The sequence below is a fragment of the Rhamphochromis sp. 'chilingali' genome (assembly GCF_963969265.1).
Source record: "Rhamphochromis sp. 'chilingali' genome assembly, chromosome: 15".
Classification (NCBI taxonomy): Eukaryota; Metazoa; Chordata; class Actinopteri; order Cichliformes; family Cichlidae; genus Rhamphochromis; species Rhamphochromis sp. 'chilingali'.
The window spans coordinates 32,721,514-32,744,172 of NC_137942.1; the positions used below are offsets into that span (position 1 = coordinate 32,721,514).

The 22,659-nt window shown below is 40.6% G+C and overlaps 1 protein-coding gene across 2 annotated transcripts in view; it reads left to right on the forward strand.

Moving 5' to 3' along the window:
• The first annotated feature begins 11,099 nt into the window (after nt 1-11,099).
• Nucleotides 11,100-22,659, forward strand: part of LOC308411080 (serine/threonine-protein kinase BRSK1-like) — a 40,499-nt gene continuing 28,939 nt past the window's right edge. For both annotated transcript variants that reach the window (XM_080904816.1, XM_080904815.1), the window contains exons 1-8: nt 11,100-12,506; nt 12,886-12,980; nt 16,317-16,402; nt 16,610-16,750; nt 18,321-18,437; nt 18,818-18,851; nt 18,930-18,998; nt 20,160-20,306. In XM_080904816.1, the coding sequence (XP_080760942.1) occupies nt 12,419-12,506; nt 12,886-12,980; nt 16,317-16,402; nt 16,610-16,750; nt 18,321-18,437; nt 18,818-18,851; nt 18,930-18,998; nt 20,160-20,306 (777 nt within the window). In that variant the 5' untranslated portion in view covers nt 11,100-12,418. The remainder of the gene's footprint in view (nt 12,507-12,885; nt 12,981-16,316; nt 16,403-16,609; nt 16,751-18,320; nt 18,438-18,817; nt 18,852-18,929; nt 18,999-20,159; nt 20,307-22,659) is intronic.

The following is a 22,659-nucleotide window of genomic DNA, read 5'->3' on the forward strand; positions in this document are numbered from 1 at the left end:
TAGCAATAACAAAGTGTAACATAAATTATTCTGTAGCAATTACACAAGAATATCCAGTAATGTCCTGCCTACAATTAAACACATTCACTTACCAAAGTGAAATCGGGGGCATCTGCTGTGGCAAATGGGTGCAAGCCTTTGACCACCAACTCAGTCACTGCTCGGTGACATTCGTCTATCCTGGCCTGAAAGGAGACGCTACCGGTAGACTGCAGCGAGAACTGCCAGCATCTGAGCCAGACTCTGTCTCTCTCATCATGGTCGCCTAAATGCACAGTAATGGCAGGTTTTGTAATAAGGCAGATCGCACTAACATAATATGCACTGTTAGTTGATTATTTACCTGCCGCATTAACGGGAGAGGACGTGCAAATGTTACCGCTGCTGCTGGGTTGAGATTCACGAGTCTGGAGCGGAATTAAAAACACGACATTCATTTAAGGTTATCACGTGTTTTGTGAGCAAATGCTTTTGCATATTCGTAGTGTTTCCTCCCTTAAATGAAATATCTACTTTGCAAGTATTGCAAGTTGCCCTGTTGTCATCCGTTCTCGTAAAGTATAACCAAGCTTTTGAGCATTTGAGCCGCTGGCGCCGTGTTTCCTGCCAGGTAAATGACGCTCCGCAACGTGGTGACGTCATTTGGGGCGACTGGAATCAATAAGGCCATGTGCGTATGAAAACAAAGGCACTGCGCATGCGCGTTTTACTCCCATTCTATCGCGATATTTCATTTTCCTATCGTTGCCTAACATTATACCGGTATTACCGTGAACGGTATAATATGGCCCAGCCCTAGTTGTATCCACTTCTTTTATTTGTAAAAGTACCCATAGTGAGCACAAGAGGGAGCCAAAGACCCTCCGCTCACTTTCCATAAGGTCTTCTTTCTTCTTTGAAATTGTCTTTCCTGTTTAACCCGCTGAGCTCTAAGGGGTCTTCTGTGATGAGTTGAAGGCAGGGTTAAGATTATAACCTCTGCTGATCTGGAACTCAGAGAGTCTAAGTCAACTGTACTGAAGAAAATGTGACCAGCAGCCCACATTATGCAACGTTACACATATGCACATATTGTCAGAGCAGCCCCGCTATGTTTCCAGAAATATTCCCCAGCTATCAACACCTGACAGGACACATCATGTCCTACATTCTCAAACACAGATGCACATGTATCCCTGTAATGTCCACAGTCAGTCTGTAGGCCTGACTGTATAAGGACCAGGCACGTGCAGCGGGGGGGCTAGAGGGGCTTGAGCACCCGCCCCTTTCCTGATGGGTGCCCAAGGTGCCCTTTTGTTGAGGCAACTTTTTTTTTTAAATTATTATTATTTTTAATGTGTGTGTGCGTGCGGAGTCCTGTCTGTGCTCCTCAACAATAATATTTAACTATTAATCACAGTTTTGCTAAATAAAAGGATCTGGCTCGCATCAGTCACATGATCACATTTAACCAATGATCGCCCTCGACGGCAGAACGCGCTGGTTACGAGCCGGGAACGAGCTCACAAAGAGCACGCGCATTTTTAGCGGCCCGGAACTGTAGGAGAAACACAAGTTAACTCAGAGACACAGACTGATGCGACAAACCCAGTAAGTAGGTGTACAGCGCACACTGTAGTGTGTAGCACACAGGAGTATTAGCTTATTACGTACACGTTGGTAAGCTGTCTTGTTGCAACTGACGAACTGAAACAAACGAGCGTGCTGTGTGTGCAACAGCGCGACAAACATTACCTGTCCTTTTATTAACTGCACAGGTAGTGCTGGTCATAGCTGCTGGCTACCTGTGTAAGGCTGTCATGGGTCTGTAGCTCTGTCACCGTTTTAGGGAACATATTTAGTTTTAAAGTAAGTTACAGCGCTTTTCCTGCCTTTCTGGAGGGATTATATTTCACTAAAAAACGATCTAATATGCATGTCCACATAATTGTGCATTATTATAATTATAATATATTAAAAAACACACGCTGTATTTTAAAGAACATACATTAAGAAGCAGATTATATTAGATTTATATTTTAAATAAGACTGTAACACACGATACTTTACCACTACTGAATGTAGAGAAAGTTAGGATCTTAGGCTTATGGTCTCTAGGAATCGACTAAGGAGCGAATGACACACAGCTAAAAGAACAGTCAACATTTATTCAAAACAAAACCAAAAACAGTCATTCAACAGTTCACAACAGTTCCAATTGTCCATATTTGTCAGTCTGTGTATTCAGTTTTAGAGTTCAGAGTTCAGTGTTCAGAGTTCTTTTCAGTCTTTTCAGTTCAGGCGTGTGAGTGTGTGTGTGTATAGTGTTAATGTTAGTAGTACTACCCGGGTAGTGTATTGTTCTGAGATCTCATAAGCTTATCTGTCAAGAAGTAACGCAGTTGTCACTTCTAAGTAGGCTGGAAATCTTTCCTGCATCGCAGCTGGGGATCCGGAATCCTGGCTCGCAACTTTAGACTCCAACAAAAAAAACCAACCTGCACAGGGCAGTGAACATATTTTACATGAATATCATATAACAACTAGAGCTGGGCGATAGAACGATAACGATATGTATCGCGATATAACTTTTACTCGATAGAGAAATTAAGCTATCGCGATAGACCTCGCCGCTCTTGTCCTGTTAAAAAAAAAAAAAAAAAAAAAAGGTCAGCCAATCCAAATTAAGTAGCGCAGAGCCGAACCAATCACAGCCGCAGCGTCACGTCGCGTGACTTGTTACGTACAGCACAAGTGCCAAGCCGCACGTGTGTTTGTTTGGGAAGCAGCCAGCGGGTAATGGAGCCAGCGCGTAATGGAGGAAATGAGTGTGCCGACTAGAAAAATCAACCGAGCGTGACCGAAGAGAAAACAGATGATGGTTCCAATGCCGGAGAGATTGTCGAACGGAAGAGCCATAGAAGTTCCGTAGTGTGAAGGTATTTCGGCTATTTCAAGTCTGACAAAAAACAGAGTAGCGTGCACTGTAAATTGTGCCGAAAGCAAGTCTGGAAATACAATAAACTGGTGCATGCGTCACACTGTGCGCCGCGTTATTGTTTCGGTGAAATGAATTTCTACAATACTGTTACTGTTAATTCTACTCTCTGCAGTGTTTAAATGCTTACATATACACACAGTTACTGTCCCTCCACACATACGACTCGGTTCTGCTTCTATGCCCCAGCTTTGTTTACTTTTTCCCACCGAGGCTTCTAGACTTCTGATTGGCCAACATTTCGGCACGGTTAGGAATCTAGCGCCACCTGCTGCTTTGGCATGTTCATAGCAGCGTTTTCTTTCATTTCTCCCTTTATGTGTGGACGGGATTATTTTTAAAACGAAAACGGAAAATCTCCGTTTTCAAAAATACTAGGGGTGCAACGATACACAAAATTCACGGTTCGGTTCGGTTCGATACTTTGGTGTCACGGTTCGATATTTTTTCAATACAAAAAAATATTCATGCATTTTTAATTTGTCATTTATTAAAATTATAAATATATATTTTAACTCAAAAGTGCAGTTTTTAAATTTAACCCTAACCCTTGTGCGTGTTTTTTATTTTGACAGCGAATGCGCACCTGCGGACCACTTATGTGCAGCCCTGGTTATTTAGCTCGTCATATCGCAGCCACAGAAATTCTTTTGTCCATGAAACCATAAAGCTGCACTTTCTTTTTGCCTTATAGTCTGATTTGTCATAACTTCTCCGTTTTGTGGTAAGCTTTTCTTTGGCTGTCACTTCTTCACCCTGACCTGTCTTATTTGGCTCAGCAGAACTGAAATGCTTTTACACACTCACTCACATAAGCTCAGCGATTCTCTGCGCGATCAACCTCTCACATGTTTAAGCTGCGGGAGATTTCACTTGTCATGTTTGCATAGTAAGCTAACGATTAATAAGACGATGTCAGAGGAATTGGTGCACAAATTATCATCACTCACAGATCAGTGCTGTCGCTCTCTATACACCGTTCACACGATTGCAAAGTGAAAGCAAAAAAACGAGCGCAAATTCAAACGCGATTTCAATATGTCACATATTGACAGTGGCTCACCCAATGACATAATTACCCAGCTACATTTCTGAAAGAATGCAAAAGCATTGACATATATTTTTCCTACAATAGCCCGACGGGCAGGGCAGAGATAGATTTTGGTAGCCCGACTGAAAAAATCGCTAGCTCCGGGACGTCGGGCTAGCGATATTGCAAGCCCTGTATCTGATTGAGGAATCACTCATCTTTGGAAAAGAGAGTTTATTACAGAGAAATGTCTCTTTCCAAAATAAAAGCTATACTATCCGCTTCTTCTGGGCTATATTCTCAGCAGCATAAGGAGAATCATGTGCTAACAGCTGTCTAAACGACTCGGCTAAAGTTAGTAGCATGCTTGCTTTTTTTTGTCTGCTTCCACTTGTCTTTGCACTAGGATGATGTCGGCGTAAATGTGCCGTCATATTCGTTGTGTTCCCACTAGTGCTTTCAGGTTAATCTCGTTGAAATGACCTTAACGCCACAACACGGCAAATCTCCGTTAACGAGCTACCGCCGATCGCTCTGTGCATGGGGCTAGACGGCCAACACGTTAACGAGCTAACTGCGCTAACACACTAGTTCACACCAATGTAATTGAGCATTGCATGGCACATCCAACATACTGTTTTACTTTAGTCCATGACTCGCTTACCTTCAGGGTCATACGTCACATGAAAACCAAAATAATTCCAAACGCCAGATCTGAATGAGGGTGGGGGAGGTGCCCTGCGCTCTTCCTTCTGACGATGCTGTCTGTGTTGAGCGCTCAGTGGATCTGCGCTGGACAGTGCAGCCTAGGCGGAGTAGTCGAACACAGATTCACTGAGCGCTCAACACAGACAGCATCGTCAGAAGGAAAATTGATAAAATAAATTACAAATGTTGTATTGTTCGATACATATGCGTACCGAACTGAAAGCACTGTATCGAACGGTTCAATATCGATACGAATATCGTTGCACCCCTAAAAAATACCTGTGTACGTGTGGACGTAGCCTCAGTCTCTGACTGGAAGCGCTAATTCGTCATTCGGCTTTTGTCAGACTAAAGTAACTGTTAAAACTGTTTGAAAAGCTCAGCTATACAACAAGGAGAGATTGAGAATTTCCTTTTAGTTCTCAGTTTATTTGATATTGACAAAAGTTAGTCAGTTTTGTCTGTTCTTCTGTAAAACAAACTAAGATTTATTTTTAGAATTAATATTTTGTTTCTAAGTGGAATTGACAATTTAGTCTGTTTCGTTTGTTCTATTTTGAAACTTAAACGCTTTAGCGGCTGCCTTTTGTGTAGTTTGCAATATTTGCCTTTATTTATCTGAAAAAGTCTCATGTTCCTTAAGTACATCTACCCTGTTGAACTTATTATGGGAAATAAATATTTAAAAACAAGCTGCTGATTATTTCACATTTTACTTGTGAGCAACGGCACATTTAAATCTTACAAATATAGTTATTTGGCTTATATCGTGATAGATATCGTTATCGCCTGAAATGAAAAAAACATATAGTGATATGAAAAAATCTCATATCGCCCAGCTCTAATAACAACTTAATCAACACTAGTGACCAAATGTCTCTCACTCTTTGTATATAATGACTTAATGCAATCAATAATAAAATTAATCAAAGAACCTTAAAACAATTTCCACATCATACAAATTTAACTCAAATCTCATATTTTGTGAACAGCAGTCACATCAATCCAATGAATTGAGAGAATGTACATTACTGATGCACGAGGAAAGTGCAAAACGTGGTCGCAGTACTATTTAGCCAAAGACTGCTCATATTTATCATCTCATTACAATAAATAAAACTTACCTACTAGCTTCCAAAGAAATATTTCCGATTGGTTTAAAACATTCACAAGTGAAGAAATAAAAAGATAATACAGCACTTAAAAGGAACACATGAAATTTACATTATACTAAGCTAATGATTAGCTAACGATTAGCTTGCTATGCTAGCACAGTTAGTCAACTCACCGGAAATGAACAAAAAACACAAAAACAGAGGTACATCAGCATCAACAAAAAGTGTCCGCGTTTCCCAACAAGCGGAAAAGTAAAATCCAATTTGTGGCTTCACACACAACCTTTTTTTGAACAAGGATTAAAGAAAAACTCGGTGAGTAGCTCCGACCAGCATACGTAGCCTTAGCGCTATTCTCCTTCTCTATAGTTCTCAACTCAAGTTCACAAGCACTAAACAATCTAATAGTGCCACCTACTGATATTCTTTGGGAACAGCAGTTCATTTTCATGAGGCAAATTTTAGGTGGGTTACAAGACAAAATGTGGATTTTACAGCAGTAAAATGATTGTATCTCTACAGTTTAAAAATGTAATAAGCTTTGCCCCTGCACAGAGTGGATAGTGAAACAAATGGAATCATCATAATGACATTATTTCATATTTATTACTTCCCCCTCCTCATTGCTTTATTATTGTAGCTCTAGTAATAAATAATAATGTAAGGATTCTGGATCAGCACCATGATGCCCATAGTATATACAGTATTCTGAAGAAGGTCTAAAATGTCACTGTGTGTGCGTGCATGTGTGTGTTTTATTTAGATGGATTTAAAAAAAAAATATTACTCATGATATAACATTGTCCAGACATGGCTGGTAAGGACATGAGGAGGAAACAGCAGGAGCTGTGTGAGGCTACTAAAGGCAGGGCTATAACATTTTTCTGTCATCATTTAGATTAAGTGCAAGAGTTGTTAGGTGTGGATAATTAGATTATAGTTTATTGCAATAGCAAGTTGTGCCTTGTTCTCACATAGACAGCAAGTGGAGAGTGATATATGAAATGATGCGATGGAAGGAAGAAGAGAAGCAAAGAGTGATTCACAGGCAGAGCCTAAATTATTTCTCACAGTTTTTCGTTGCCTTATGGTTCCAAGCGCTGTCACCAATCTTTGCATTTTGTTATTATCTCATGACTCTTGTTTAATCAGCTACCATCTCTCCTATGGACTTTTTAATGTCTACAGTCTCAGATCAACACAGCCCTGCCCTTCCCATATTAGATTCTTGATGAATGTGTGTTGTTGTTATTCAGCCTGGTTCAATGTGCCCCTTTTTAACTTTGAGCACCCGCCCCTTTAAACCTCTCTGCACGGCCCTGATAAGGACCCTTTCTTCAGCACCAGAAATAGTAACATCAATCATAACGTGGAGCATATGTTACAGGAACACAGTGTCGAACTGCCTGCTCTGTGCTTGACATCAGATATACCGTGTCCAACAACCTAAATGCTAAATGCCTCAGGAAGATTCCCCTGAGGGGAGGAGATGCAGTATTTCTGTCTGACTCTCAAGAGAAGAGCCTAAAAGGGGAAGTGTGTGTGTGTGTGTGTGTGTGTGTGTGTGTGTGTGTGTGTGTGTGTGTGTGTGTGTGTGTGTGTGTGTGTGTGTGTGTGTGTGTGTGTGTGAGCAAACATTTTAATATATATTATGAAGTAGTCCTCCTTGGTCTGTGCAGATACCAGCCTATGTAGCTGCACAGACATGTAGCTGCATGTATTTCTTTGGTGCTATAAATGAGGTCACGACGGATGTTTGTGCATCCCTTTGATTCTGGCAACCAGGTTGCTACCAATTTATGCCAGACTGGTTCCAGCTTCACACAGTGACTGAACTGTATGGATTCGAGCTCCTCTTGGAGCCAGATATTGCACGGGAGCCTGATGGTGTGCATTTGGTGGACAAACCTTGGTCTGGTGGCACCTGGTCAGGCACATGCCAAGCTCCCACATTTTGAAACCACTACGCTTTAGGCTATAACCATTGGAATGAAGTGCTATAAGATACACGGCGGGTAAGGAAGGATGAAGATCACCTGCCCATACGCTCAGAAATGCAAAGCCAGATATAAACAAGATTCAGACTTGCTCCTTTCTTCTCTGTTAATGAATCATTTAACATTGGCTAAGGCAGAAAACTGCCATGTGGTCTGATGTGTCAAAATTTCAAATCTTTTATAAAACTGATGGACACTGCAACTTTCCATCAGGAGAAAAAAGAAAGACGCTAGTGTAGTAGCCTAACAGCACCACCCTGTGGTTGGAAAATGCACTTACACCAGCAGTTATACAGACTCGTCTATGAAAACAAAAGATTTATTTTACTCTTGTGAAAATCAAGTTTTGTGCTCCTCTATCTTTGACTAATGAATAATGTGCACAAATGTAGAATTTTAATGTGCAATGAGATAAAAACAGCATCTGTGACACAAAAGATAACCTGGCATGAGTGGACTTACAGACTCACAAAGCACTGTAGGATAATCTGAGCTACATCAACCTGACTCTATCCACAGATTAAGATTAAAAGGGATTAAGATTTGGACACGTCATACAGTTATCACAATGTGGAAATTTAATCACATACAGTGATGCAGCACCCAGTGGTTTTGCGTTGGTTTTGTGTGTGTGTGTGTGTGTGTGTGTGTGTGTGTGTGTGTGTGTGTGTGTGTGTGTGTGTGTGTGTGTGTGTGTGTGTGTGTGTGTGTGTGTGTGTGTGTGCGTGCGTGTGTGTGTGCATCACTGACGTCTGCTATACATGAAGCACTTCATACACCTTTGACAGATCAGCCTAATGCTAAATGTTTCAAGCATGGCCACACTCTAGTCTTAACATCAGTTGTGAACTAGATTAGCAATGAAAGAAAAGAAACTAGAGTGCTGCTATATATACACTGCTTATGTGCAAACCATGTGCCTGTAAGCCAAGTTATTCCTGACCCTGGAAACAACTGCTATTAAAGATTTTATTGTCCACTTACTTGATTGATTTCTTGCTTTTGACCCCATTGCTTTATCCTCCAATAACAGAGTAACGTTTCCTCCTAGAAATCAAATGCTCACTGCTACAAGCTTAGTGAAGTATGGCTGATAGCCCGTAATAGCTACTGCTGTGAGTGGGTTTATAGATTTTATTCTTCATTAAAAACTGATTCCAGTGTTTTGGGGCTGCCAGTCCTGTCACAGAGAGACGTTTGAGTGCAAGCTGGATCTTAAGGAAGCACTCAAAGTATTTTAGGTGGAATAAAGTCATGCAAGCAAATTCTTAAGATGGAAAACAGAACAACAACAATCAGCATGATCACCACAAACTGTATGTAAGAGACCAGCACAAAGTCACACATTGGTTTTTGCTAGCAGTCAGTGTTTAGGCCATGTTGAGGGGGGTTGAGTCAGAAGTGCACATATTTGTACAAGAGGGTCGAGTGCTAAGTTATCATGCTTAGATATCAACAAGCAACAGTAAAGGTTGCAAAGCACACTAGTCACAAATACCTGCTCACTGGTGCTAAATAGCCGAGCATACATATATCAGAATTGAACTCACCAAGAGCACAGACCTCTAGGATAGGCTGTTTGTATTAGCAACAAAGCATTATTTGTTAGATAATTCCGACAAAAACACACCTAAAAAGGACCAGCACCACAAAAACAGTGACTCCACTTAGTGGAGGAGAGGTTCTGCACACAGCAAGGCCACAAGTCACCACTTTTAGGATCCATCTGTCAGTCTAAGAAGCCACACCCCTAACTTTAAGCCTTAATAGAGTATAAAGGCTGCATTATAAAATAATCCCAGGCTGCCAGACCACACAGTAGTTACAAAAGAGCAAAAAGCGGTGGTGGGGGTTTTCTTTTTGCCAAACTCTAAAAAGGCAGCTGACACAAAGTCAGCTGTTGGACATTTAACTTGGGAGTGTTTGGGGGTTGATTAAATCCTGTTGGATTCGTTTTTTCAAACTGGGAGGTCGTCTCTTAGCAACCACAAGTAGGAGGAGGAGTGGCCCTAGTATAGAGCCTTGCTGAACTCCTGCAATTATTTTCAACTTCAGTAATCAGAAAATATATTTCACAATTAATGACAAAGTGCCCAAAATATTTGTAAGTTTGAATTTCTGTGACAGTCAAGCAAATTAGAAATTTATTAGTAAGTGCCTCCCACCTGACACCCACAGAATCAGATATTTTTTTTAGTATAGCAACTTTGGCGTAACCGTTGAAAGCATACAAAAATTTACCATTGCATTTTTGTTTCTTAGATGCAGTAACGGTCCTCAGGTCTGAGTTGGCTGTTTTTCATTTATTTACATATTTATTTTTAATTAAATTTTCATTTATTTATTTATCTGCAATCTTAAACGTTCATAACTTCTTAAATATGGGGGGATTAGCATTAGCATTAGAAGAAAAACTGAAACAGAGCTTTCTGGGTAAATGTTAAAGGATAACAGCATGTGGGACAGGTATAAGCGGCTGGTCAAACCAAGTTATAGTATATGAAAGTTCTTCTTTTAATCTACACTTTGACACCAGACTTGTCTTCTGGCTGTGACTCCTTCCATTTGTTGAATACAGTACACTCATTTTTTCATTTTTAACACTCACTTTGGAGCCTTCAGTGCTTTCAGTGTTATCCTTTCAAATTTTACCCTGGTAGTATTATGTTCTTGATGCCCACCTCGTTTACTTCAGTGTTTCCTGTAACCGAGACAGGTATTAAAAGAAAAATAAAAAGCTGATTCTGAGGGGTTAACAACTGGCAGACTGGATTCATTTAATATGGAATGATCCTGTTACAGTGCATCCAATTTTGCAGTCATATACAGTAATAAAATCTAAAACCAGAACCTGGACAGCAGCTGCCATCTAACCTGCAGAAAAACAAAGAAACAATACAATCGAACTTTTACACTTTCTTCATCTATGTGTTGTTCAAAAGTTTTGCCAAACAGATTTTTCTGTGTGCTGAACATGTGCACATCGATTGCGTGACTGACTGCATTATAACTGGCGCTATAACTTCTACTTTACTTTGTGGAACTTTGCAGTAGTTAAAAAGATGGGTGGGGAGGGGAGGAAGGGAGTTGGATGGTGGTGAGGGGGAGGTGGGGAGTTGGATGGTGGTGAGGGGGAGGTGGGGAGTTGGATGGTGGGGTGGGGGAGTGGGGAGTTGGACGAGGTAGAGGCGTAGCACCAGGGAGGGGTGGGGCGGGAACTATGGAACCCGGATGCTGATGCTGACCCATGAAAAGGAGGAGGAGGAGTGTAATAGGTGGAGGAAACAAGAGGGGTAAAAAACGGGTAGCGGCAGAGTAGAGGAGGACATCCCGTCAATGATAAACACTCCCATGGATGCGGCCAACTTCGGACTACCTGAAAGACTCGAAACTAAAATGTTTTTACTTATTTAGCGTTTTTTTTTCTGCTCCTTGTGCACGAAGCAGCCGGCTAAGGGAGGAGATGCGGTGATATCATGAGCAAAACCGGCCAGCGAGAAAGAAAGGAAAGACAGAGAAGAAGAGAGAGGGAGGGGGAGAGGGAGCAGGGGAAGAGGAGAGGCGGGGAGTCGGCTACCACCAGGCCAGCTGAGGATGCTTGTTGTTTCTAGAAGCGGGATTAATCACCGGGTTGAGCGCTGATCCTTCCCCCGGCGCACCGAGCGCACCTCTCCACGCTGCAGCTGTCCCGAGCCAGCACGCCTTTCGGCCGTCTGGCCCGGTCTGCCCCCGAGGCTGTTTGCCTTTTTGATGCTCTTCCCCCTCTTCCTCTATTTCCTGATGCAGGGCCGGGGAGGGGGCGAGCCAAAGTGTGCACCGGATATTGGAAAACCCATTCTTCTTGCTGATGCTGTTTGTGATAATAGATTGTTATCTGGGCAACGCCGCATCTACACAGAAAGGCAGATTGTGACCAAATGAGGCCCGACTTGACAGGAAGAGGGGAATGTATGGGCTCGGGAGGATTATGAAAACAGTTTTTTTGGACGGCAACAGAAGAACGGGGGTCCCTGATATCGATCAGGGCATTCTGGCTTCGGATATTTGAGACTGCTCTTACAGAAATCAATCTGTGGCAAATGTAGCCTTCCTGTCCAGGTCTGAATGAGATTTTTCGTTACTGCTGTACTCTTGGCCAGCTGAATAAGCTATATAGGATCAATCAGCTTTAAACTACAGTTATTTATAGCAGGGGGGTGGGTTTAATGTGACTGTTCGCACCTCTGTGGACATCTCCCATCTCTGGTACCGGCTAAACCTCACACGTCCTCATCTCTGATCTTTTCCTACCTTTCCCTTGAATGATGCCGCTTCCTGTGCTTTGGTAACACTGACTTGAAAGACTCTGGATTTACAGAGTGGAAACAGGACCGGTTCTCACTCCTGACCGCATGACAAACAATTGCATGGGAGTAGCCTGCGAGGCCCGGCTTTAGATCACGACCAGTCCGCACCTCCTCTCTTCTCCTTTCCTCCTCTCTGCACCGCCGTATAGCCGCCTGTAATGTGCGTTACGGCATTACGCACGGAGCAGGAGCGAGCGCTATCTTGATTTGCCTTATATCTGGAATAGAATTTCATCTCGGGAAGGATGAGCAGCAAAGAGCTGACGGTGGGCCAGTCCAGTCAGTTTGTGGGGCCTTACCGGCTGGAGAAGACCCTCGGGAAGGGACAGACAGGTAGGCACCCTGCAGAGTAACGCAAAAAACAGGGCGTCTGCAAGGTGCGCCGGGGTGTAACACCCCACTGCAAAGCTACTTTAACATTTCTGTAATATCGAAGCTCATGGTTTAATCCGTATTTATTCTGTACACTAAGTCTTCTCATCTCCTGTAGTTTTATCCCTCCACGGCCTTCTTAAAGGGCCTCCCAAAGGCTAAACATTTTTGAGGAGGTTTCTGAGAATGGAGATAACTCTAAATCAGTTTTTTGAAGCTGAGTTGGAAGAATAAAGCTTTTTGAATTAATCATGACGTCCCTTCCTTCCTGTTATTCACACCGCATCATGATCTGCGATATTCAGATGCTCTCTTCTCCTCCCTCTGTCTTGCTTCTCAGGACTTGTGAAGTTGGGTGTCCACTGTATAACAGGGCAGAAGGTGGCCATAAAGATCGTCAACAGAGAGAAGCTCTCTGAATCGGTTCTAATGAAGGTACAGCACTCCAAATTCACCTCATCTACTTATCCAGCTGTCTTTCTAGCTGTGCCGTGCACTGTGGCTGTCATTATGGTGGCTGCCAAGCTCAAATCATGTTAAGCTTGCACTCTGCAGAAATAGCAGCAGAAAATGAGTCTTTATTTTTGTCAAGAAAAGCCCGGCAGTGTGTTGGAACTTGGAGCTGCCGAGTGTGTGTGGGCACTGCTTCTGTATACCGAACAATAGGGATGATTTCATTCTGCTAATTAAGCCCTCTGATGAAAGCAACTGCAGCAGAAATACACTGGACTGAACTGAAATCTAAATAGCTTGTTCATGTTGGCGTTTTTAATGTGGTTGATTGCTTGGAGCTTTACAGGGTATGTCTTTTTTAGAACTGGCAGGTTGCACAAGGCACACTTTAGGCGCTAGACGTGCAGCACGGTGCTAGCATATGTTTTAAGATGTGCAAAAATGTCAGCATCCTAAAAACACCGGATAGCTCAAGATTTCATGGTGAGGCAGATATATATCACACATCTGGTATGTTTGGCTTAAACATCACGAACCTGCTCCTGTCCCATTTCCATGTGTGTGTTTATTTTATCAGAACAATACAAAATAATGTTTTCTTTCTATAGTCTGATAACTGTGTTGGGAAAAAAGCAGCATTCACCAATAGCACGTGACAAATGCCCTGAATCACTCAAGCTTAAAAAGGCACAAAATTCAAGGGATGAACCAGTGCTGTGTCCACACATAACGGACAACTTAGCAAAGAGTTAGTGCTAGTGCTGCAAAAACACATAATTTGTACCAATTTCTTTAGCTGAATATGCAAAATGAAATGTCAAAGAACAGTTTGACAGACAAAAATAAATAAATTTTTGCACCAACAAACTGATTCCAAAACATGGCAAATCTTGTCATGTGTGGTGTGTCTTTAAAAACAAGTGGTGGACAAAAGAAATGACAGGCCTAAAAACTATCTGCAGTCAATGACCTGAAGAAGGAGAACCATCTCAAAAACGCAAAAGAAGTCTAGGTGGCTCTCTTTGAAACTTGAACAATATCTGAAAGTTGACCTCACTTGTATTGAAGCAGAGTGGAATCATGCTGACAGACAACAAAAGGCAGCCAGTTTCCAAAGAAGATTTTTTTGATGTCCTTCAAGAAACCTTGAGGACTATTCCTGAAGACTAGTTTAAGAAATGACAAGAAAATGGCCTCAGAGAGTTCAGACTATGGTGAAGAATAAATGTGGTCATACTAAATGCTGACTTATATTTAGTATGACCAATATTTTTTTTACGTCATATACTGTATTGCTGTACATTTTTGAATGTTTCAATAAATTGCTGCTCATATTTCCCAATTTCCTACCAAAATATAAAGATATCACTGTGTGGCTACAGACTTTTTCATATATGTTTAGTTTTATGCTGTCTTAAAATATATTTCTTGCGTCACAGTCCTGTTGTATTCAATTAAACCAAGCAGTTTTTCATAGATGTGTTTTACATAGACAACAAGTAGTCCTTAAATGGCCTCACAAAGGTCTTTGTTTAAACTTTTAGGGCATTTCAGACTATATTTTTCAGCTGTAAAGTTTATTTAAAAGACAGTAGACATGACATGAATTTACTGTCCAGCAATCAATCTTCCAGTGTGGAAGGAAAATCAATGCTGTGCCTAGTTCTCTGCCACGTGTTCTGCTCTATAATAGGTCATGCTGTGGACAGCTACTAGAGCTGAATGAATGAATAAATATTTAAAAGGAACACTTAAAATTACATTTCTTTTAAAAAATAGGCATCCATATTTTCATGTATTGTAATAAAACATAAGCAATAAGCATAAAAAGTTTAGCAATAGCTAATATGAGGGCTGTCTGCCCCTGTCTAAGGAAGTACAAGTACTGAATTTAGTCAGATAAATCTTGAGAATGGCCTTTAGACAGAAAAACTAGCTTTTTTCTTTGGTTTCATCATATTTGACTGATCAAAGATTAATAAAAAAAAGTGTGACTATATAAGTTTTACAGAAAACTGCTCCTGGAATCAACTGACACGGCCTGGTCTCAAGGCAAAATGTGAAACAGTCACCGAAAAGAAATATTTTGGTTCATTTAAACACAGGTAATGTGCTACAATAGGAAGTAGATTTTATGCCTTAAGCTGTGCTCTTTGGACTCTTCAAAAGGGATACGTCACCTTGACAGAGCTTTGAAAAAGTGGCAGCCATATTTGAATCCAAACCGTGTTTTAGTTCATAAACCTAGAAAGTTATTTTGGTTTTCAGATGCTAACCAAACATCATTAACATCAATTATTAATTCTGTGTGGAATTTGAACTATGGTCTCTGAGAGACAAAATGACTCAACCATAGTAGCCCTGCTAGCTAAGAAGCTGCTTGCTAAAAAAGGCTAAAATGTTAGCAGCAAAATTACGTAATTATGTATTTCTTTGGAGGTTTGTTAGCTATGAGTTGTAAATGTTATTCATCCATAAAGCAGGAGTAAAAAAAACCAAAACAAAACACAGGCTCTAAAAGGGGATGCACTAATAATTTGTCAGAATAGCTCTATAAGCTAATACGGGCCTTCGTGAACGATATCTGCATATTGTCAAAGTAAGATGATATTTACTGCAGCGGTACACGTTTATGTACGGTGACACATCAATTTTGCACTAGTTAAAATGTTCAGAGATGGTGTGGTGAAGAGCTAAAATACTTTTAAAAGGTTTGGTTATTTTTCTATAATTAAAAGTTAAAAGACAAACAAACAAAACAAAAGAGAAGCGGCTGTGCCAAACTGTTATTTTTAATTTGGATAGTGGCCCAGAAATTCACAGTCACACTCTGTACATGCCAAGTCTTTATCTTCATGAAAGTTTAGATAAGACACAGGCTTTAAACTAGCATTTTGATTAGTAACTAGCATAATGGAGCTAGCTTACTACGGCTTTGACCTGCTTACTAGCTTGAGCAAAGTAAATAATGGTATTAGAACAGGGCACATTTGATTCATGATTTCTTAACAATTTCAATTTCAGAACTTTTTGTTCTAAATTATAATTTGTGTATTGCATCTCTACTTTGTTACTATTTCTGATTATTCTGCACTAAATGTAGCACACTATTGAAAAGAAGTTGAAAAACAAGTCTGCCTATTCTGAATTTTTACCCAACTTTTTTTATATGCTTGTGTCCTCCCTCTTGCTGTCTTACATCATATTTCCCTTCCTCTTCTGTCTGACATTTCCATTTCTATCATTTCTAACTTGCTCTTTTCTCTCTCCCTCTCTCTTAACCTTTCTCTACACCTCTCCCTCCCTCCGTCTGTGCAGGTGGAGAGAGAAATAGCTATTCTTAAACTAATAGAGCACCCTCATGTTCTGAAGCTGCATGATGTCTATGAAAATAACAAATACCTGTGAGTACATCTCTGTGTCTTTCTCCTTTCTGCTGACATAAAATAATCTGCTTCTGGATCTCTGCTAGAGCAGAAACAACACTGAATTAAAAAGGGAAGAATGTTCTGTAAGACAAAAGCGAGATAAATAAGCACATGGCATAGAAGATATACTGCAGAGATAAACCTTTTGTTTTTTATGTTACTTATTTCTTGTCTGTGACCCAGGTACCTTGTGTTGGAGCATGTATCTGGCGGAGAGTTATTTGATTACCTGGTGAAGAAGGGTAGGCTCACCCCCAAAGAGGCCAGGAAGTTCTTCAGACAAATCATCTCTGCCCTGGACTTCTGCCATAGTCACTCCATATGGTCAGTGAGAAGCTACAGGAAACCTTTCTCATTTGTCGTTTGCCTGTTGATGACTTTTCTTTAATGGCTTTAAGAACTAAATCATTCTCAGTTTTTCTGATCCTTTACTTAGTTAAAGTAGCAGTATGACAATTTAAAGATCTACAAGTAAAAGCAGTGCTTACAAACTCCTACTCAAGGAACAGTATGAATATTATCAGATAAACTGCAAGCAAAAATACTGATTCTGCAGATATTTGCCGCCTGGGCCTTACGGGTTGTTATGAATAATAATTAGACCTGGGTTTGTTTTATCTATTTCATATTCAAGCAGCTGGTTTAGCCCACTGGCTCCCAAGATGGAATAAATGAGAGATAATTCATTATTCATTTAGCCACATTCTAGCTTCTCATCGTCTTTTTATAATAGAATTTGGCGAATTAAAATAAATATTATTGAATATTCGTATTTAAATTTATTTCACTTATTTTTATTTAACAAAGAAAAAAGGTAGAGGATTAAAACTCTTTTAGATGAGTGTCCTAGCCAAGAAAGCACAAATGAGACTATGTTAGAAGTTTAAAGGGACCCTTTAAACAGTGGTAGGTGCTCATATTAGCCATTAAACCTTCAAAAACTCAGGTCAGCTAATGTATCTATAGTGCCTATGACTCAAAACACTAATAGTTTCAGATCATTTTTTCTACTCTTGTGTCTTCATGATTTCAGTAAGAGGGAACGATGCCTAATATGGTCATATCGGGCACCGCCCACTTCCTATTTTGTTGTTTGAGGGGCAGAAAAATTGTCTTAAAGAGAGGCTAGCTTTAAGGAAAGGATTATTTTAAATCATCAGTTGTGGAAAGCTACTCTAGTAGAGTTCTTCAATAAAAATGAGGATTTGGAAAAGAGCATAATCAGTCCACTTGAATGAGGAATTGTCTCTGGTGGAATTATTACCAAATGCAGATTGAGCCCCAAGGTTTTCCAAACCTATACGCTAGCTGTATGTGATTTTTTTTAGGCCCATCATATACTTCTAATGAAGAATTTTTGTTTGTTAATAAATTGCTGATTGTGGCTGTTAGATAACAGCGATTTTTCAAATTCCTCATTTCATATTTAGTGGTGACTCAAACAAAATTGCACTGTGGATACAAATTTTGGTGACTGTTAGTAATGTGTGGGTAACGTACACTGAACGTGACACATATGCAACTTGATTGGCTTACATGTTTCACTGCTGATTGGCTCTTTGGAGGCATAGTCATGACAATCACCATCTGTGTTTGAATTCTAACACAGGTTGATTTTTTTAGCATTATCTGAGTGCCATGTCACCTGCTTATATAATTGGTCTGATTGAAACCAGTTCCCTATTAGAAGAAGAGAAAGCCTTCTGGAAGAGAAAGCCTCCATGTGGTTACATGGAGGCTTTCTCTTCCAGAAGCCTAACCTTTAATAAACACTGTGCTATGAATGTTCACGTCAAACTAGTCAACCAAATATACAAATAAGTACCTTTCTTCTTTCTACTTACGGCTTGGAAAAAATACTTCAGTGCTTTCATTGAGTGTTTCTATTTTTCAGTCACAGAGACCTTAAGCCAGAGAATCTTCTCCTGGATGAGAAGAACAACATCAGGATAGCAGACTTTGGCATGGCCTCGCTACAAGTTGGGGATAGTCTGCTGGAAACCAGCTGTGGGTGAGTATGGGCAAAGACCACAAAGAAGATTTTGTGGTTCAGTTGTCTTATCAGTTTTATTGTAATGAATAAAACAGATAGCATGTGTGCAGTATCTTAGTATTTTAATGAATTTAAGCAACCCATAAAACATCCATTGTGCTTTTTACATAATCAATGGCAGCATTCACCAAGAGCTCAAACGCTCAGCCCATTGGGAGGAGTGTGGATTTAAATGATAAAATTAGCAACAGATTGTAGGTTTTACCTGGATTCACCTTTTCAGTCCGTGGATTAAAAAGCAGGTGTTCTCAGTTTTTGTACTCTCAGATCACAACACAATCAACATCCATGAAAGCGTTTTTGATATCTTGGTGAATAAAATAATTCTTTCCTTTCAGATCTCCCCACTATGCTTGCCCAGAGGTCATAAGGGTGAGTTACCTACTTTAAATGAATGATGTCTTTTGTGTGTGTTTGCATGTGTAACATTAACCCACTGCGGTGTTTCAGGGTGAGAAGTACGATGGTCGTAGGGCGGACGTTTGGAGTTGTGGAGTCATTCTGTTTGCTCTCCTCGTGGTAAGAAGATTCTCTCAGCTTCTGGGGTTTTTATATCTCTTTCTTATAGTGTGTACTCTTTTCTTTTTTGTATGATTGTACGACTTATGTCTATTTAGAACATTTACTCTTTGAGCTCTCAGTTATTAGCTGTAACCACGTAACCCAAAACTGAACCTTGTGGTTGAGAGATGAACAAAAAGTGCTTTTTTGACGAAAAGAAAGAAAGAAAGCTGGGGACCATATGCTGTACGGTTATTAAAGAGGTCCAGGTGGAATCTGCCCTGAGGCCATATACTGCAGGTCTTCCCCCTGCTCTCCCTCCCAGCTTTTCCACAGTCCTTTCACAATAAATGCTAAACAATGGATAATATTTGATGTGGGTTAATAACAGTGATCTGATTTCCAAGATCTTGGCTGAGGTCTGCCATGTGCTTTTACCCCTGAGGTCACCCTGGGTGATTTGTCCTAACTTTATATCTTGGAGAAAGGCCAAATGGATCATTCTGGAAAAAATCTGAATAGTTTTTGAAATGTGTTAGAGTTATTTATTTATTATTTTTCTTTGTTTCCTGATTGCCAAGACAAGAGAGAACTACTTAACACGAAGATTGCCCTGGGATGGATTTAGAGTTAGGGTTGGACTGGGTTCGTTACAGATGATGACTTAGAGCTTATCAGTTCGACACGGCAATCGAGGGTCCACTTGGGTCTGAGTGATGTCAATTGTCACATCATAAATGCAAGGTGCCATGCACATGTCTAAGTGCTTTCCAGTTTTTTGGGACTTGTCTGCAAGACACTATACCACATTGCACAAACTAATCCTCCTTAAGGTGGACTTGAAGCAGCCTTGGTTATCAGTGGTGTCCACAGCTTCACATGTTCATGTCCTTAGTCCTCAGGATATCGTAAGGTGTAACGTGTGGAGCTGGTACTTACTCTGAATGTCACCAGCTATTATTAGATGAGATACATCTCAATTTGGATAGAAGAGTTGGACCAAAAAAGCAATTCTGATATCTGTACATAAAGACTTTAAATGGTTAGGGTTGACTGGGAAAACAATTTTGACACAAAGTTGCCAGCTGCAGACTGGTGAGCAGTTCTTCTTTTTGATTAAACCACCAGTACTTCTTAATCTCATCCTTTCTCTCTCCATCGTCTGCCGTCACTTTCCAGGGTGCCTTGCCTTTTGATCATGACAACCTGCGGCAGCTTCTAGAGAAAGTGAAAAGTGGAGTATTCCACATGCCACACTTTATACCTCCTGACTGCCAAGCTTTGCTCAAAGGAATGATAGAAGTCAACTCTGACAAGAGACTAACGGTAAGAAGGGAACATGTCACTATTACCAACATTAGCTGATGGTGATTTACCTAGATTTTCTGAGCCCATGTTTTAGTTTTCGTTGATTATATAATAATAATGCAGCAACGCACAAGATATGTAACTACAGTGACATTGAAGAGGTTATCCAACATCACGTTGGAAGCAAAGATGAAGAGCTCTCTCTGAATTCTTTTCGTTTTCCTGTTAAAATCTGTCGGAAGGAGAATAAAGGAGCTTCAACCCACAAGATTAGGCATGACTATACAAATCAAAAAGTGTACTCTAATTTGATTCATTTTGTCTACAACGAACACAACTAAACATTTTGTAATTATGGCTGACTTTAAGCTAACTTGTCAGGCTATGGATTGTTCCAGATAAAGACATTGTTGGACTTGCTCATCTGACCGACATTCATTAGCATATCTGCAAGCTAGCTTCCTACTAACAGTATTAACTGGGCTTTACTTCCTTAAGAATACCGCCTGCACAGATAGCAGGTTGGTCCTGCTTGTCGCAGTAGGAGGTCCTAGCCAGTGTTACCAGCTAAGAGTCAAAGCCATAAATTATTACCCATTCTGTGAGTTGTTTGCCTCATGACATTGAAATAAATTATATTTATTGAAATATGAACACATAGGCAGCATGGTGGTGTGGTGATTAGCATTGTTGCCTCACAGCAAAAGGTTCATGATTTGATTCCACCATCTGGCCGGGGCGTTTCTGTGTGGAGATTGCATGTTCTCGCTGTGTTTGTGTGGGTTCTCTATGGGTAATTTGGCTTCCACCCACAGTCCAAAGACATGCAGTTAGTGGGGTGAAGTTAATCGGTAATGCTAAATTGCCCATCAGTGCGATTGGTTGTCTGTCTCTATTTGTTAGCCCTCTGACAGACTAACACCATGTCCAAGGTGTACCTTGCCTCTCGGCCCATGGTAGCTAGCATAGGCTCCAGCGCAACTTAGCAAGGATAAGTGGAATGGATGGTTGGAAATATGTCTGCGAAGGTTCTCAGTCATCCAAGTCATCGTAGTCTAAGGAGCTTGGAAAGAAAAGCTTCTGGAGTTCTTGGAGTTGCTTGAAGCCGTTTCACCTCTTCACCCTCTTGGGGCGGGGGACACTCCCACAGGGCTTAAATCTGGGACTCTCCACCATTTGACCTTAGAACTGAAGAAGCTTCTCAGATGAGAGGTGAAACGTCTTCAAGCAACTCAAAGAAGTCCAGACGCTTTTCTTTGCAAGCTCCTTCATTGGTTGGAAATATGAACACGTGCAGTAGCCTAATAATTGGTAAAAATCAGTGTAATCTCAAAATGTACTTATCTATCAAAATGTACTTGGTTATCTTAACACTAAACTACAATTCTTTTTCTCCTACATGAGTTATGGAACAGTATTGTGTGTGTTACCAGTCTGTTCACGTTTCCCATTTTTAAAATTTCGAAAAATAAAGGTGGAGATGCTGTTTCACTGAACTGTGGAATGTAGTGTTAACTGAACTAGCTAAGTACCTGCAATTTGTATGATTTGTCAGTAACATTTCAGCCAGATAAACTGTAGCACCATTAAAATGAAAGGCCTGTTTTTGTCTTCCTCTATTTAAAATCAACATCTGTTTCGAAAACTAATTTTAATGTTAGATCTGCTTCCATAATCCTTGTAAATTGCATCAAATGTAAAAGCCTTTCAGGTGTCGTAAAAGTAGCAAAGGAGGGTGGGGATTATCGGATTTTTTACAGCACGTGGCCTGGACATTTAAAAGGGTGGATGAGGGGAAAAGAAAAGACCCGGCCTCTGGGTTTGCTTCAAGATGTGACAGACATTAAACCTGACATGAGACCTTACAGAGGGAGGATGAAGGAGAGAAACGAGGAGGGTAGAAGGAGTGAGCAGAGGCATGGCCGTAAGGTTTTGCTAAAAGACAGAAGTAGAGTCAGCAATGACAGAACTACCACTATTTGTTGTTTCTATTCTTAGACACAAGTTTGTAGTTTTTAAATGAATCCAGGAACTCAAAACCTTTTCTAACTATAGGTCAGATTCTTGAAAAAGAAAAGACTGGTAGGGTGAGTAAGTGAACGAATAAAGAAATGAGTGAATGCTCTGGGCAGCTAGATGAAGTTCCATTGAACTCAGGTTATAAAATGAAGCTGAGATAAAGCAATCGTGTGGAAATTAATTCATGCTTAACAGGCAGGTAGATGGGGACAACTGTGACAATGTGTGTCACAGAGGGCTGTAAAATAAGGACAGAGAGGAGGAAAAGTCTGGTTAGTTAGTCTACTACAGCAGATTTAATCAAAGCTGTGAGTTTGTCTGATGAGCTGTTGATTAATGGAGCCTGAAACCA